The following is a 19,085-nucleotide window of genomic DNA, read 5'->3' as shown; positions in this document are numbered from 1 at the left end:
AATAAAGAATGAAAAAAATAATACAAAAGGAGTCTAAAAGGGAAAGACACTTAATGGCCATAATCTAAGATTAGGCCTTTTAATTATGAACTCTGATTTGTAACTGGAACACAGGAACTTGGTATATAATTCTCCGCCTGAAGAACTTGCTACTGAGTACCCACCCACTTGGGAGAAACCGCTGCAAGAACTAAATCAACCATCACTTTCTCAGTAGGACTAAGAGAGATGCAGGCTGTCTTTCATAAAACTAAAATTTAACTCACAAGGAATTTAGTTCTCAGATGGCTATGATGGACAGATAATATACACACCATAAATTCTTACATCAGGTATCAATAAGGAACTGTTGAATGAATTAATTTATTTAATTCCTCTCTTCTCTGCCGGTAGACTGCAAAGTTGATGAGAAATTACAAAATACAGCTTATCAAACAAATTAAGCAAAAGATATGCTGTAATTTTCACATGGAGATATTTAGACAGCCTAGAAAGGAAAATTTTAAACAGAGACACATGCACACATGCATGCACATACACACACACATACAACTAAATGCTACTCAAACCACAGCCAAACACCCATTCTACTGCAGAACATTTATAAGTAGGCTGGCCTTGTCTGACTGGGAGTCCAAAATGGCCTGGTTCTTGGCATGCTTTACGCCTGGGCAAAGGACACTGGCAATTCAGGTGGGAAAATCCAGCTCTTTCCTTTCATAATGGGAAATTCACCTAAGGCCTTGGCCTTTAAGTGCATGTTACAAACACCAAAACATCAATTAATTCAAACTTGTCCATTGTGGGGACCTGAGAACAGAAATTACACCTCTACCCCCCATGTTCTTCATTGCCAAATTAACTACTAACTGATTAGCACACCAATTAAAATTACTAAAAACAAACATAAAACCAACAGTTGTGATTTTTATAGTAGACCCTAGAGGCTAATGAGCTCAACGGGTTAATCAGCTAAGGAGCTTATTCCAAACAGTAATGTTGCCATAGGAGAATGACATACCACCTCTTCTCCAAAAACCGTCCTAAAAAAAAAAAAAAATCAATAAGAAACATCTCCTTAGCATAACAGTATTAGAGTTTCTCGAGAAAAGTACCAGGCATTTGAGGTTCTTGCTTCACCAATTTATTTTGCTTCCATAAGTACCATTTATTGTCATGTGACTTCCTGAGCCCCAGGCATATCTTAATTCCAGGCCTCTGCCCATTCACCTGAAGGTAGTTACTTTCTTGAAACCTACTCTTGGGCACCTGGGTGGCTCAGTCAGTTAAGCGTCTGCTTTTGGTTCAGGTCATGATCTCACAATCCAGGGATCAAGTCCTATATCTAGCTCTAGGCTCATCAAAAGTTTGCTTCTCCCTCTGCCCCTTACCCTGCTTGTGTGCTCTCTTTTGGATGTGCTCTCTCTCTCAAATAGATAAAATTTAAAAACAGAACAAAACCCTACTCTTTCAGCTTCTGCTCTCAACTAGTTGTCCTTTTACCACTTTGGGTGGTCATTTTGTCTCCTTTGAGGAATTTTCTTTTTGCTTTTTAACCTGGGCATGACAAGTAACTGTTGAAGTGTTTTTAAGTATATAGTAGGTGCACGATAAATGTCTGCTGAATAAAGAATGAATTCCAAGGCTCTGGCCATTATCACTGTATGCTATCCCCTCTGCACTCTCTCTTAAGCTTTAACTGCCAGATCTGTTCAGAGCATACAAAAATTATACCAAGAAAGAAGTAGCCAATAAAGATCCAAGCATGCCTTGTGCTCACAGAGGACCTTGCCTTTTGCAGATAAACAGAACACATCAGTGTGAAGGACTGCTATTACTGGCTTTAATTCTTCACTTTTCCCTGCATTCACGCCCTTTGTTCTATGACCTGGCAGTCTGTCCCACTAAAGAAAAAGAGTCTATTTCTCTACTTCTTGACTTTTGGGCTCTGCCACATTGGCTTATTTCAGCCAACAGAATGAGACAGAAGTGATAAGATGCTAGTTTCAAACTTAGGCCTGAAGAAGCCTCTGGAGTTTATTCTTATTCTCTTACACTTCTGCCATCACCACAAAACACTCTAGTAGGCCACTGGGCTAGTGATGACCAGGAACAAGTGCAGCAGAGCTGCCACAGCCAGCCCACAGAGCTGCAGGGCAAAGCAGAACTGTCTAGCCAAACCCAGCCTGCATCAGCTCAATTCCATGGGTCTACAGATGCGTGAGTGATAATAAATGATTGGTGCTTGAAGTATTGAGGTTGGGGTAGTTTGTTACATAGCAATAACTACCTGATAGAGCCTGCCTACTCAAACTTCGGACCTGAGAAGTAACATGTATCACCACATTATCTAGCAATCTAACAGTAGAAGCAGTAGTAATATAATGGTGATGATGATGATGATGATAACACTAAATTCATAACAACTAACCTTATTTGAACACTTACTGTGTGCTAAGTACTTTTTTTAAAAAAAGATTTTCTTTATTTCAGAGAGAGCGTGTGAGAGCAGGAGGAGGGTAGAGGGAGAGGAAAAGAGAATATCAAGCAGACTCCATGCTGAGCGTGAAGTTCGACACTGGACTCAATCTCATGACTCTGAGGTCATAACATGAGCTGAAATCAAGAGTTGGACCAGAGTGCTCCTGCACTAGGCACTTTCAAGGTATTAACTCATTTAATTCTAATATTAACCTCTATAAAGTAGACTTTTTAAGATAGTTTCAGATTTACAGAATTATTCAGAACATAGCACAGAAAGTTCTCATATTTTCTACACCCAGTTGCCTCTATTATCAACTTTCACATTAGCATGGTACATTCGTCACAATTAATGAACTAAGAATGACATTTTACTATCAACTAAAGTCCATAATTTACTCAGATTATCTTTGTTTTTCCCAAATGCCTCTTTTCTGTTCCAGGATCTTATCTACCACATTACATTTTATCATCATATCTGCTTAAACTCTGACAGTTTTAACCCTTCCCCTCTTATAAAATTTTAATTTTTTTGGTAACAGTTTATTGAGATATAATTCACATATCATAAAAGTCGCCAATTTAAAGTATACAATTCAATGGTTCTTATAATATTGACAGAGTTATTCAATGATCACCACAATCAATTTTAGAATGTTTTCATCATCCCAAAAAGCAATCCTTACCCCAGCTATTAGCTCCCAATACTTTCCCCTTTCCCAACAGCCCTAGGCAACTTCTTACCTAGTTTCTGTCTCCATATATTTCCCCATTCTGCATATTTCATATAAAGGAACCATATAGGCAGCTCAGTGGTTGAGCATCTGCCTTTGTCTCAGGTTGTGATCCCAGGGTCCTGGGATCCAGCCTGCATCAGGCTCCCTGCATGGAGCCTGCTTCTCTCTTCTGCCTGTGTCTCTGCCTCTCTCTCTCTCTCTGTGTCTCTCATGAATAAATAAATAAAATCTTAAAAATAAATAAATAAATACATACATACTAAGTAAATAAATAAAGGAACCATACAATTTGTGGTCTTTTGTGACTGGCTTCTTTCACTTATAATGTTTTCAAGGCTCATCCCTGCCATGACATGTTTCAGTATTTTATTTTTATAAAGACTAAGTAATAATCCACTGTATGTATAAAATACAGTTTGTTTATATTTGTGCTGTTTCCACCTTTTGGCTAATATGAACAGTGCAGCTATGAACATTCAGGTATATAAGTTTCTGCATGGACATATGTCTTCAATCTTTCTGAGTATTATACCAAGAAGTGGAATTGCTGCGTCAAGTGGTAACCCTAAGCTTATCTTTTTGATGAACTGTCAGGCTGTTTTCCAAAGTAGTTGTACCATTTTACATTTCTATTTAGCTCCCTAAATACAGATAGGAATTTGAAAGGAAGATAGGAAATTGAAGCCCAGAGAGATTAAGTAATTTGTCCAAACCCATACAGCTGAGCAGCAGAGGAATGGAGGTACACCCAGGTGGTCCATCCCAGAGTCCTAGCTCTTGACAATTACATTCTTTGGGTAGAGCCAAGAGAAGTTGTGAGATAACTGACTTTCTCATCATGTCTGATTCTCCTCCTTTAGGAAGGGTGCCTACTCTCAACATCCCTGTTTGTGATATTTCTCTGCAGATTTGGAATCCACAAATTAATGGAGACCGGGAGAACAGTAACAAAAAAATCACAAAAAAGAAATAAAATTATTGCGAAAAACATTTCGATGAAAAAATATTATATACTCAGATTTTTTTAGTTTAAAGGGAAAGCAAGGGTACACACTAGCAGTAGTCAAGTACATAAAAGGTTAAGGTAATGAGAGTTTATGTGTGAGACATTTTTTACCTCCTTGAGTGAGAAGAAATGGGTTGTGATCTATAGGATAATAAAGACCTCCTCATCATTATCAGACACTGAAATTCTATTGGAATCTTTAGGGAACCATCCAGGAATATTATTATTATGATGTAAATTGAGTCCTCACTAGGAGGCAGGAAGATGGACAAAATGACCAACAGTCTGATGGCTTGATGACTTTAGAGATTTTGTGCAAACACACATGCTACAATCTTTGGTTCACAGACTCAAAGTCCTTTAACCAGGACTAACTTACCCTGAATAGCAGACAGATATACGAAGGTATCTTCATGCTCCAAGTTCTCCAAGAATATCTGGAACCACAAAATAGAGCAGCACTATGATTTGCAAAGAGCAAGCAGGAGACCCTTACAGCAGCCTCAAAAGAATAAATGCTTTTCTTCTTGTCTTAGCTAGACATTGGTCTGACTTCAGAATTTTGTAGAGAAAACAGTATATATGTTTGAAGTCCTATTTTTACAATAGCTAAAGAAGGGCAGCAAGTTAGGGGGAGATACTTCTTGAAGTGGCTAAGTATATACCAGAAGTAGGCATGGAAACCAAAATCTGGGGAAAAAATTCTGAACATTTTCTCCACGTATACTACCCATGGTGGACAACATTCTCATGTGTATCATGAAAGACTACCAGTCATGACACACACGATGCCAAGTTTGGGGTTATGTCCAATTGACAGCATATTTGCTATAATTTGGTCCTTTTCTCTTCCACTCAGAAAGTATATGGAAATGCAAGTGACAGAGATGTTACTGGGATAACCTTGAATCTATTCTAATTTATTTTTTTAAAACCTTTTGCAAATTTTGGCACTTCAACTGACATTAGTAATGAATTATTTTCAACAGATTATCTCACAATTTAGGAACAAACCAGGGTATGTCAACTGCAGAGGACACTGCTTATCTAGAAGCTATGACAGCAACATATTAAATTTAGGCCCTAATATGAGGGCCAGAGAACAGGAGTGGCCATGCGCCCATATTCTTCTTGCTTGGTATCTGGTGGGGGGGACGGGATGTCTGTTCCATATACGGCGATGCATCATTTGCTGGCACAGTGATTCTTGATACCAACTTGATGCTGCCGGTCTCCACATCTGCACCATGCTACAGAGAGCCTAGATTAGTTAAACTGGAAAGAAGGCCAGATTGGAAGGAGTGAGGGTCATGTAAATAAAGGAAGCTTAATCCAGGGTAGTGGCTATGGGAAAAAATAGGAAGAGATACATATTTGAGAAACTTCTTGGAAAAATAATTGACAGGACCTGATCGATCATGGACAGAAGATGAAGGTTAAATAAGTTAAAGAAAATTCCAAAGACGTTCATAGCATTCACCATCTAAACAGTTGTATGGGGGCGCCTGGGTGGCTCAGTCAGTTAAGGATCTGCCTTCAGCTCAGGTCATGATCTCAGGGTCCTAGGATAGAGCCCCATGTCAGGCTTCCTGCTCAGTGAGGGAGCTTTCTCTGCCCTTCCCCCTTGCTCGTGTGTGTGTGTGTGTGTGTGTGTGTGTGTGTACGCACACGCGCACACACACTCTCCCAAATAAATAAAATCTTAAAAAAAAATAAACAGTTGTATGATGGGATATTTTTGATGATTACTCAAAGGAGATATATAATGAGGTTTTTATGAATATTTCAATGGCAACAAATCCTTGGCATATTTCTGGCCTTGGTTTTCTCATCTATAAAATGGGGATAATACCAATACTGCAGCTATTATGAGAACTGGAGATAATGTCAATTATCTGGCTCAATAAACAACAGTTATTATTTTTATTATTACTGTTAACTTATTTGAGAAAAAGGTAGGGGGACAGAGGGAGAAGTAGGAACTCAAGCAGACTCTGCACTGAGCACAGAGCCCGATTCAGGGCTCAATTTCATGACCCTTAGATCATGACCTGATCCAAAACCAAGAATCAGCTGCTTCACAGGTGCTCCAACAGCAGTTATTATTATTATACCATTGGTTCTAATACTTTAGTGACCATAGATAAATGTTTTTAATCAGAATTATAACTCTTAATCTAATGGCTGAAGTACATGAAAGAGGAACAGCTATGTGGCTCAGTCAGTTAAGTATCTGTCTTCAGCTCAGGTAGTGATCTTGGGATCCTGGGATCAAGCCCCTGAGTCGAGCTCCCTGCTCAGTGGGGAGCCAGTTTCTCCCTCTCCCTCTGCTCCCCCTCCAATCACATTCTCTCTCTCTCAAATAAATAAAATCTTTAAAAAAATAAAGTATATGAAAAAGATGATAACAATGACAGTGAGCTTTTTATTAGATGCTCATTATGTGCCTGGCACTATAACTAGTGCTTTACATATAACTAGTTTTTTTTTACAAGGTATCAGCAGGGCTGCATTCATTCCCTCTAAAGTCTCTTTTATTTTTTAGTTGTTTGTTTGTTAAACTAAGCTCTACACCCAATGTGGGGCTTGAACTCACAAACTCGAGATCAGTAGTTGCCTGTTTTACCAACTGAGCCAGCCAGATGCTCCTACATGAACCATTTTATTTTACATCTTTCTTTTTTTTTTAATATTTCATTTTTAAGTAATCTCTACACCCAAAGTGGGGTTCAAACCCACAACCCTGAGATCAAAAGCTGCATGCTATACAGACTGAGCCAGCCAGGTGTTCCCCTAAATGTTGCAACATAAAGTGAGTCCTATTGGTATGTACCACTTTGCAGATGTAGAAATTGAGGCTCAGAAAATTTAAATGACTTAAGGGACCTGGGTGGCTCTGTCTGACTTTGGCTCAGGTCATGATGATAGAGTCTCATGTCTGGCTCCCTGCTTGGCTGAGAGCTTGCTTCTCCCTCTCTCCCTGCCCCACACCTACTTATGTGCACACATGTGCATTCTCTCTTCTCTCTCTCTCAGATAAATAAGTAAGATCTTTAAAAAAAAAGAAAATGTAAATGACTTATCCAAGAAACTGGCCTGGGATTTGATTTGTAGTCTCTAGATCCTTTGCTCTTAATCTCTAATCCATACTGAGGTCAGGAAAATTCACACAAAACTGAAAAGATCCTCAACTAAGCATACATTTTTCTCCCACATACATCTCCAATGTAAGGAACAGCTTCTTCACTGTGATGGGGGGAGAAGGTGGAGGTTGGGGGATGGGGAGAGGGCCCAGTTCTGCACAATTCCCCTATTAAAAGGGGCCCAGGGGATCCCTGGGTGGCGCAGCAGTTTAGCACCTGCCTTTGGCCCAGGGCGCGATCTTGGAGACCCGGGATCAAATCCCACGTCGGGCTCCCGGTGCATGGAGCCTGCTTCTCCCTCTGCCTGTGTCTCTGCCTCTCTCTCTCTCTCTCTCTCTGTGTGTGACTATCATAAATAAATAAAAATTAAAAAAAAAAAATAAAAAAAAAAAAAAAAAAATAAAAGGGGCCCAGAAGGACGCCTGGGTGGCTCAGCAGCTGAGCGCCTGCCTTCAGCCCAGGGCGTGATCCTGGAGTTCCGGGATCGAGTCCCACATCAGGCTCTCTGCATGGAGCCTGCGTCTCTCTCTGCCTGTGTCTCTGTCTCTCTCTCTCTCTGTCTCTCATGAATAAATAAAATCTTTTTAAAAAAATTAAAAAATAAGTTAAATAAATAAACAAACAAACAAATAAAAGGGGCCCAGAAAAAATAGGTGGCTTCTTGGGAATCCGCCCCTTTCTTTTACTGTTCATGCTCAACTGAGTGGTCTCAGGTGGTGATCTAAGTCTTTCCTGTGTCTAAGTCTTGCCTCCTCAGAACAATTACAGTTTCCCTAGGGGTAGTCCAGGGCCATGCTTGATACATAGTCAGGGCTCCTGGAAAACTGCCCCACTCTGTATGCATATGTTTTTCCAGTGTGTTCTACTCACCTTGAGAAGCTTCTCTTGCATCTCAAGGACTTTTGCTTCTTTCTGCTCTATCCAGCAGGAAAGAGTTCGCAGAGCAGCAGCCCGGGTTGGGATTTGAGGATCATAAGCTGATAAAAGAACCTCTTGGAGCTGGTCTGTGGTGATGCTTCCAGATTTCTGGTTCGTAGTCATTCTGGGCTCACTAACCTCTTGAGGAATGAGTGGAGTAGGAGACTTCAGGGTTGTTTCTTTGGATTTCTCATGGCTTTGCTGTTGTTTGAGGTGAGACTCATCAGCATAACTTTGACTGGTTTGCTGCCGCTCTTCTATTTTTCCTTCTGCATCCTTTTTGTTCAGGGTACTTTGGGCAGCCTCACTGACAACCTCAGTGGAGAAGGCTCCATGGGTAGAGATGGTGATGCGAAGATCGACAGCAAGTTCTTGGATGACAGGGTCAGGGTGCACCTTGGAGACTTTCTCCAATAAAGGCAGCAATTGCTTCAGGACAGCAAAATCACATGACTTCAACTACAAAATAAAATGAAAAATGCCAAACCAAAGTGAATATAGCAGATGTTAATAATGCCTGAACACTAAGAAACATTCTGAGTAAGAAGGTCAGGGTGCATATCTTATTCATGGTGTAATCAGCATAGTCTAGCACTCTGTATTGTTGAATAATTATAGCTAACACTTATTAAATACTCTGTGCAGGTACTTTTCTGAGTTAAAAATACACCAGTGATGCATATGATTATACTTAATTTTTACAACCTGGTGGGAAAAACATGGTTATCTTATGGTTTTAATTTGCATTAGCCAGACTACCTACCAGGGCTATTAAATATCCTTTCATGTTTATTGGCTGTCTGCATTTCTTTTTCTGTAAATAGCCTTTTTACATCCTTTTTTGTACCCCACTTACCTATTAGACTGTCTCTACAGTTATTCTTATCATATCAGATTTTAATATGCAGTCATATGGTGAAATTCTTTTCAAGATGATTATTTTTTTACTTTTATTATCCTTTTTATTGCATTATTGTATTTTTGGCCTCTATGTACCTTTTACTATAAAAAGATGAGTTAATATTAGCAAAGTACTTAGCACCTGACACATAGTAAGCACTACGTAAGTGTCTTAAAAAGAAATATGACAGACAAAAACACACATATTCATATTCATATGTTATTATCTACATTCTAAACAGGAGAAACTGAGACAAAGAACAGTCATAGAACATAACATATACATAGTCACGCGACTGGAAGATGGTAAGATATGAATTCAGTAAGTATGGTTCCAGAGTCCACAGTCTTACTTTTTAATAAAGTTTTTTATTTATTTGACAGAGAGAGCATAAGCAGGGGGAGTAGCAGTCAGAGTGGGAAGGAGAAGCCGACTCCCCACAGAGAAGAAAGCCCAGTGTAGGGCTCAATCCCAGAACCCTGGACCGTGATCTGAGCCAAAGGCGGATGCTTACCTGGCTGAGCTACCCAGGCATCCCAGAGTCCACACTCTTACCTGATACCCTACAAAGTCTCTACTGAACAAATAAAGCAGTTCTTAACTACATTTTCTAAAGAGGCTGGTCAGCATTCAAGGACATCATAGGTTTGGAAAGGATTGGGACAATAACTGGCAAAAGGATTTCTCCTAGAAAGTGAGAGTAAAAATTACAGAAGGTTTTATTCTCTCCAGAAGCTTTGTGCTATAATGCCATATGCCTTACTAGGAAAAGTGCATGTGCAGTCAGTAGAGAAGCAAGAATCAGTGATAATCCTTTTCTGTTTGAAAACACTAGGAATATCATCATATGAGGCTTCATTAGTTCCTGACATCTGAAAACCTTACAGGTCTTAAATCCTTTTAAGAACAAAGCAGGGTATTTACTACTTGCTCATTCTCTCACTTCATTATCCAACCAACCAACCAACCAACCAACCACTTTTGTAGGACCTATATAACATTCTCATTTAAACTCTACATCCACAGAACTATTACTGTTTATTTTCCCCAACACTTTCCTTCCAAGTACATAAAAACCTGAGGTTCATGTCAGGTTTGTACCTGTAGAATTTCACCATACATTGCCCTCAGATTTTTTTTTTTTAAGATTTTATTTATTTATTCATGAGAGACAGGAAGAGAGAGGCAGAAATATAGGTAGAAGGAGAAGTAGGCTCCCTGCGGGGAGCAAGATGCAGGACTCAATCCCAAGACCCCACCCAGATCACAACCTGAGCCAAAGGCAGATGCTCAACTGCTCAGCCACCCAGGTGTCCCCAGATTTCTTTTTTTAAACAATTAGGAACAATGCAAAATAGACAGAAGGTAAAATTTCTAGCTTTGCAACATATGCTGACTTATCTGCATGTGTACAAGTGACCGTTCCAATATTACTATATCTTAAAGGGAGAAGAGAATACATGTTATCTAAGTAAAGGGCCAATTATATGAGGAATCTGTGGAACTGGGAAAGATATTTTAGTATTAGATAGTAATAGATATTTAGTTTGTGTTATCATTACTCTAGACTTCATTCATTGCTTCTGTAGTATTATGGACATTTATTTTTTCTTTAAGCATCTGAAATGGGAATATCTACTTATAGCTACAGTGTATGGCCTCTTTTTCATTTCTACTATATACACTAGTTTCTTCTTAAAAAAAAAAAAAAAGATAAATAGACCAATGGAACAAAATAGAGAACCCAGAAAGAGACCTATATATAGTCAACAGATCTTTTAAATTTTTTTAATGGAAGTATAATTGACACACACTGTTACATTAGTTTCATGTGTCCAACACAGTGATTCCAGTATAATCAACTGATCTCTGACAAAGGAGCAAAGTTAATACAATGGAGAAAAGGCAGACTTTTCAACAAATAGTGCTTGAATGACTAGACACTCATGTGGAAAAAGATTTTTTTTTCCAGTGCAAAAAGGTGTTTTTATTATAGTACAAGGGCAGGATCGTGGGCAGAAAGAGCTGCCAAAAGATTATTTAGACACAGACTTTACACTATCACAAAAATTAACTCAAATGGATCATAGACTTAAATGTAAAATGCAAAACTATAAAATTCCTACAAGACAACATAAGAAAAAATCTAGATGACTTTGGGTATAGCACTGACTTTTTTAGATTAAAAAAAAAAAATCCATGAAAGAAATAACTGATAAATGAGATTACATTAAAATTTTATTTTTTTATTTTTTAAAAAGATTTATTTATTTATTTATTTATTTATTTATTTATTTATTTATTTATTTATTTATTCATGAGAGACAGAAACACAGGGATAGGGAGAAGCAGGCTCCATGCAGGGAGCCCGACGTGGGACTCGATCCCAGGTCTCCAGGATCACGCCCTGAGCTGAAGGCAGCGCTAAACCGCTGAGCCACCAGGCCTGCTCACATTAAAATTTTAAAATTTTTAAACTTTTACTCTGTAAAAGATAAAGCTAAGAGAAAGAAGACAAGCCACAGACTAAGGAGGAAATATTTGCAAAAAACTCATCAATAAAAGATAGTTATCCAAAATACACAAAGAACTCTTAGAACTCAGGAGTAAAAAACCAAACAACTCAATTTACAAATGGGCAAAAGATCTTAACAGACTCCTCTCCAAAGAAGATATATTAGATATACAGCATATAAAGAGATGCTCAATATCACATGTCATCAGGGAATTACAAAGTAAAACAAGATACCATTACACACCTCTTAAAATGACTTAAATCCAAAACTGACAACACCACATGCTGGTAAGGATGTGAAGCAAGAGGAACTCTCATTCATTGTTGGTGGGAATGCAAAATGGCACAGCCACTTTTGCAAGGCAGTTTGGCAGTTTCTTACAAAGCTAAACATACTTTTACCATATGCTCCAGCAACTGAGCTCCTTGGTATTTACCCAAATGACTTGAAAACTTATGTCCATACAAAAACCTACACATAGATGTTTATAGCAGCTTTATTCATAATTGCCAAAACTTGGAGGCAACCAAGATGTCCTTCAGTAGGTGAACAGATAAAAAGACTGTGGTACATCCAGACCTCGGAATACTATTCAGCACTAAAAAGAAATGAGCCATCAAACCTGAAAGACATGAAAGAAGCTTAAAAGCATATTACTAAGTGAAAGCAGTCAGTATGGAAATGCTATGTAGTATATACTCCCAACTAAGTTATATTCCGGAAAAGACAAAACTGTGGAAACAGTAAGAAGATCAGTGGTTGCCAAGGGTTTGACGGGACAGATGAATAGGCAAAGCACAAAGAATTTTAAGGGAAGTGAAACTATTCTGTGGGATATTATAATGATAGCTACATACTCATTACACATTTGTCAGAACCCATAGAGGTTACAATACCATGCGTGAACCACCATAATGTAAACTGTAGACTGTGAGTGATCACACACACATGGTGTGTCAATGTAGGATCACTGACAGTAACAAATGCATCACTCCTATGCAGAATGTTGCCAGTATGGGAGGCTGTGCTCTGTGGGGCAGGAGATGCATAGGAAATCTCTGTACCTCCTGCTCAATTTTGCTGTGCACCAAAAACTGCTCTTAAAAACAGTCTATTAGGGGATCCCTGGGTGGCTCAGCAGTTTAGCGCCGCCTTCAGCCCAGGGCATGATTCTGGAGACTGGGGATCCAGTCCTGTGTTGGGTTCCCTGCATGGAGCCTGCTTCTCCCTCTGCCTGTGTCTCTCCCCCACCCTCTCACTCTCTCTGTGTGTCTCTCATGAATAAATAAATAAAATCTTTTTAAAAAAATAGTCTATTAATAAAAAAAAACTATATTTTCTTCCAGTTTTCAAACTTCCTAGGCATTGTGGAATCATCTTATTCAATTGGGTAACTTCTTTAATCATAATAGGCACATAGGTAGATTCTGAATCAAATAGTTTATAAGGCTTAAGATTAAAGTTATGCATTCTTTCAGCTTTGTAAGCCTATAGATGTCCCACTGTGAGAATAATCAGTAAAGCCCAAGACTGCAGATACCAACTATTTTGTTCATAAATGTTCAAAAAATTTTTGAGGTACAAAGTAATATTCACTTAATTGATAAACATGAAAATGGAACCACTAAGTAATTATTAATTATTTTTCAAGGGTTACCAAGGGCCATATCAAAATTAAGAATTAACCACAAAGCCCTCATTTCTACTCCTGTCACTGCTACTCAGCAGAGATTTCATATCCAGACTTCAGAATTCTGTGTGGAAAGCCCTGAGGCTTGAAGCCCACAAGTGAGTGACAGATTTCTTTATCTGGCTGTGCCTCTTCCAGAGTCTCTGGTATACTTTAGGAATGGAACATGCAGAGCTATGTCAGCTATGTCTATGACTTCTTTCAGGGCATCAGGAATGAACCAGTTAGATAGAGAATTGTTCTGAATTTCTGCAAGTTTTCAAATTTAAGAACTGGAGGTTGGACTGGTAGGGAAGGAATTGAGGGTAGTGAGTGGTGGGAGGGAGGATGCCTGCTAAGGTAAGCATATGAGAGCCAAGTTGACAGCCAGAGGAGGGCATGTGTACACTGAAAAAGTCCCACATGAGCCTCTGCAAGGCTCACCTAAGGAGCATACAAATTCTCATTATGCCTTATCCTGCCCAGTGAGAATCACTTTTTTGGAGGACTCCAAGGGCCTCTTCCAACAATAAAATGCTGCCTAAAAATCCCTAGTTCCAACAAATACTTAGGTTTATTCTTTGTATTCTCATTTCTATATATCATCTATGTTTCTTCAGATATTTAGCTGAGTTGTTTATATGTCCAGTTCTTACTTATAATGTCACTGAATTTATTTACAAGTGGTATTCTTTTTTTTTTTTTTTTATGATAGTCACACACACAGAGAGAGAGAGAGAGAGAGAGAGAGGCAGAGACATAGGCAGAGGGAGAAGCAGGCTCCATGCACCAGGAGCCCGACGTGGGATTCGATCCCAGATCTCCGGGATCGCGCCCTGGGCCAAAGGCAGGCACCAAACCGCTGCGCCACCCAGGGATCCCTACAAGTGGTATTCTTATTCTAAGTCAGTGCGCAGTACAGCCTATTTTATAATGAGCAACATATAAAAACACATATGAGATACAGAAATATGAATCTTCTTTTAAAAAATTAAGAATTCGTTGGATTAATCACAGCCACTAGAAGGTGAACTCCATGTGGGCAAAGAGGCATATAATAAAGATTTCTTGAATGGGTTTACTCCATGATGTTCTCAGAAAATGCAGTATGAGATCTCAGAATTTGGGTTTGAGTCCCAGCCCCACCACCCTGAGCCTCAAAGCTCAGATCAGCTCCATGGCAGCAGCACTTTAGGGGACCTAATGGGTCCTGCAACATTATCAAGAAACTGCTTCCTAGGGGGCCAGGGAAGTTACCAGCATCACACTTTTACTGATAAGCAACCCTGAAATTTAGAAAATGAGTTTGGAATAACACTTATCTTGTTAGCAGTCTTAGACCTACACTTTCTCCAAATTAACTCCTCTTCCCAGATACTATATTCTAATATCACCTTAATTACATACATTAGAAAGGAAAGAAAGGTTGCAATGTTGTTAGACTCTGTTCCATTAGCTAAAACAACGATGAACTCTAATTGGGGGTAGGTATAGTATAATCTAGACTCTGAAATAAAAGCCCTAAGCCTCATGATGACTGTCTGAAAACATAATTAAGAATCATGACTTTTTTTCTAATACAAAGATGGAAAGCTCAGCATTACTATAGAAACCCCTTATGAATTCATGAATCAAACAGAAAAAAATTAGTAGATCTAGGGCAAAAGTGGCGTGTTTATGTTCACTTAACTAAATGCAAAGTCAGAGGAATCCAGGATGTAATCAGTGAGTCAGGATGGCTCATGGAAGGGCAGGGACAGGTAGGTAAGGGATATATATTTGCATCACTCAGGTGAATCTCTCTTAAAACATGACTAATTTACATAGCCAATCCCCCCAACAACAGGCTTATAGAAGGGGAAATGGAAATACTTGTGTTCTACTTTCCATTTGGGGTGTGGCATAAAATTATAGGTGTTAAATAAGAGAAAAGAAAAAAAACACACTCTCAACTTACGGAAACAAAGACTATTTTTAATACTCAACCAGAAAAACAAAAACCAATCAGGCCAACTAAATTCAATAACAATATAACTTAAGAAAAATTATTCCTTTGGTGAATACCTCCTTGACAATTCCAATGGCAGTGATATAATAGGACTTTAGAAACTGAATGAAAAATGATTTCTTCAAACTACTTAGAAAATAAAAAATTTGGAGTGCTAAGTAAATCTACCAAGAAATGGATTCACATTAACAAGAGGCCCAAATAAAATTTCTTTTCCTTGGGATGCCTGGGTGGCTCAGTCGCTTAAGCACGCGCCTTCTTCTCAGGTCATGATCCCAGCATCCTGGGATCAAGTCCCACATTGGTGGGGGGAGGGTCCCTGCTCAGCAGGGAGTCTGCTTTTCCCTCTCCCTCTGCTCCACCCCCTGTGATTATGCTCTCCCTCTGTTAAATAAGTAAATAAAATCTTTTAAAACAAATTCCTTTTCCTTTTAAGGACAGGGTAAAAGGAGGCAAATTCTAATATATCGCAAATCAGTATCAAATTTGAATCTTCAAATTAAAAAATCCATTCCTAGAGGGTTCCCCGCTCATCGCTAAGAGTTCTAACCAGTCTGATTTTGGATCCAATTTCATTATACTTGCACTAAGCTTATTCTGCTTTCTTGTAGTTTCCTAACATACACACATGCCCACCTCTCTCCTTGTCTGGCACACCTCTGCCTCTTGGTATCTACAGCTCAGCTACATGGGCCTTCCATCAGTATTTAAGTACACCGAACTCTTTCTTGCTTCCTGGCCTTTGAACATGATATTGTCTTCATTTTTTTATTTTTTTTATTTTTTTAGTTTTTTTTTTTTATATTGTCTTTAACTGAAAGAGTTGCCTCCACCTGTACCACATACACCCCCAAACTCCTATTCACCATTCAAGTCTTATCTTAAAATTACATTTCCTCAGTAGAAACCTTCCCAACCTAGGTTAGATGTTCTCTTGGTACCTTCTTCTTCTCTTTTCAGGCACTGCATTCAATTTGAAGTATATTTTTTGAATACTTAATGTCTGACTCCTTCGCTAGCAGTAAACTTCATGAGGATAAGGACCATGTTTGCTTTGTCCATGACAATATTCCCAGACCCTTCACTGGCACACAGCAGTAAGAAATAAATATTTTTTGAGTATTTTTTAAATTCTTAAAAATTATAAGTATGTAAAAGATATATGTATTCAGGACACCTGGGTGATACAGTCAGTTAAGTGTCCAACTCTTGGTTTTAGCTCAGGTCATGGTCTCAGGGTCCTGGAATAGAGCTCTGCATTGGTCTCCACACTCAGTGTGGGGTCTGCTTGAGATTCTCTCCTTTTCCCTCTGCCCTTCCTGCTTGTGGTGTCTCTCTCTCTCTCTCTCTCTCTCTCTCTCTCTCAAATAAATAAATCTAAAAAAAAAAAAAGATACATGCACTGGACACAAAGCTTTAACATGCTATATGATACGGATTAAACAATGGATCCTGTGCTAAAAGAAAACTATTCAAAACAGACAGAATCCTAATTAATCAGCAGTTTATACAGGTTTGCCCCCACTACAGCAGAAGGGACAAGGGCTGAGCTTTGAAGAGCCCTTAGAGTAACGGATAGAGAAGCTAGTATTCACCAAAGATGCAAAACAGTGTGCCAAGTATTTCCAAATCAATGTTGTGTCAGCTCAGAAAGACCCCTGACCTTCTGAAAGTGAAGTCTACACAGGTGACAAGGTGGAAGTGGTACAATTTTCTCATCCTCTACTTTGGAGAGAATTCTCATTAACAGCCTGACTTGTTTATTATTCTAGTTCTCCTAAGCACAACATCCATTCTGATTTCTCACAAGGGTGAAAAGAGAAGCAACAAGTTTCTCTCTTCTCTCCTCCTTCCAACCAACTTTGGCTCATATTGGCAACTCACCTGAACAGCTCCTCCCAGCATGACAGCCACCAGCCCCATGGACATGCTCAGTGTCTGCGATTCCACAGGATTCTCTGCCTGGTGGGCCACGCTTGCACATGCTCGCTGTAGTGTTGCTGCTACAAAGTCTACAACCTATGACAGAAACAGAATGTAATATCAGTGAGGAATAAGAAAAAGAATCTCAAAATTCTCTTTATATGTTATGTCTACATCCTTACCTCCTTCCTCATCAACATCATGAAGGCAAGAATCTACCAGAACAGGCATGGTACTCAGTGTCTTATGTACAGGCCCACATCTCATGTCAACTCTAGAGGGTCAGTGCCTCATTTTTTTTTCAAGATTTTATATGTTTATTTGAGAGAAAGAGAGAGAGAGAGAATATGAACAGGGAGAGGGACAGAGAGAAGCAGACTCTCCACTGAACAGGGAACCTGATATGGGGCTGGATCCCAGGGCCCTGAGACCATGATCTGAGCCAAAAGCAACCACCTAACTGACTGAGCTACCCAGGTACCCCCTTTTTGTTTAAAATAAACTCTATTCCCAATGTGGGGGTCAAATTCATGACCTCACAATCAAGAGTTGCTGGTCTACCAACTGAGCCAGCCAGGTACTCTTTGTCCTCATTTTTTTTTTTTTTAAAGATTTTATTTATTTATTCATGAAAAACACAGAGAGAGAGGGGCAGAGACACAAGCAGAGAGAGAAGCAGGCTCCATGCAGGAAGCTCGATGTGAGACCCGATCCCAGGACCGTGGGATCACACCTGGGACGAAGGCAGGCACTCAACTGCTGAGCCACCCAGGTGTCCCTGTCCTTATTTTTTGCTGAAGAATCTGTAAGCTAGTCAAAGCCATGCAGTTAATAATAAATGAGAAACCTCATTTATACCTTCCCAAATATTTTATTTTTAAGATCAGCCCAAATATTTTAATATATTAATCCAACTTCCTTGATTTTTCATGAATTTTGACAGGAAATTAAAATGAAAAATGATTTGATACTTGCTGATTATCTTAGATGGTCCTAGATCTGTTTCTCCTTTTTTTTTTTTTTTTAAGATTTTATTTATTCATTCATGAGAGAAACAGAGAGAAGCAGAGACATAGGCAGAGGGAGGAACAGGCTCCCTACAGGGAGCTTGTTGTGGGACTTCATTCCAGGACCCCAGGATCATGACCTGAGCCAAAGGCAGACACTCAACCACTGAGCCACCCAGGTGCCCCAGATCTGCTTCTCCTAATGAGGCTTCCTCCTCAAGGACTCCCCTGCTCCAATCCAGTTATGACCATCTGATTCCAGTAAGCAAAGAATAGGCGAAGAGGCACTTAATTTTATCTAGAACTGAGTCCTCAAACAATCTGTACAAATGATCCAGTCATTTTTTTAAGTACCAAATATTTTTAAAGGATTAAGATTATTCATATATAAGATTTTATATAGCATTTGGCTAACAACTAAGCTTTAAATGGAATTAATTTGGTCAGCATCATTTTGACTGCACTTGTATTAATCACCTTAAGTAGAAGTATCTTTGAATAAAAACAAATGCACACATCCGTGCATGCGCAGGTACACACGTGCAAGCATGCACACATGCACGCATATTTAGGATTAATGGCTGAAAAGGGAAAAATCATTTTGAAAGTAGTACAGCTGAGATAGGTCATAATAAGCCTCTAAATACCATGCAAGCTTGCATGTTTAATTCTCTGGGCAAATCACATGCTATGCTAGAGTCTTTATTGCAAGCTTAAAGTCAGGAGAATGGCTTGTTAACACTTGTCTTTGGAGCGAGGCAGGAAACTAGAAAGGT

General features: G+C 39.1%; 1 protein-coding gene across 4 annotated transcripts in view; it reads right to left on the bottom strand.

Annotated features, from left to right (window-relative positions):
* Positions 1-19,085, bottom strand: part of TANGO6 (transport and golgi organization 6 homolog) — a 199,320-nt gene that overhangs the window by 111,223 nt on the left and 69,012 nt on the right. For all 4 annotated transcript variants that reach the window (XM_077888242.1, XM_077888251.1, XM_077888261.1 and 1 more), the window contains 3 exons: positions 17,264-17,398; positions 8,238-8,744; positions 4,604-4,661 (listed from right to left, as the gene is read on the bottom strand). In XM_077888242.1, coding sequence (XP_077744368.1) covers positions 4,604-4,661; positions 8,238-8,744; positions 17,264-17,398 — 700 coding nt within the window. The remainder of the gene's footprint in view (positions 1-4,603; positions 4,662-8,237; positions 8,745-17,263; positions 17,399-19,085) is intronic.

This window comes from Canis aureus, chromosome 3 (genome assembly GCF_053574225.1).
Source record: "Canis aureus isolate CA01 chromosome 3, VMU_Caureus_v.1.0, whole genome shotgun sequence".
NCBI classification, from domain to species: Eukaryota; Metazoa; Chordata; class Mammalia; order Carnivora; family Canidae; genus Canis; species Canis aureus.
The sequence above is the reverse complement of the archived record's forward strand: the minus strand, read 5'-3'. Positions and strand labels throughout refer to the sequence as shown.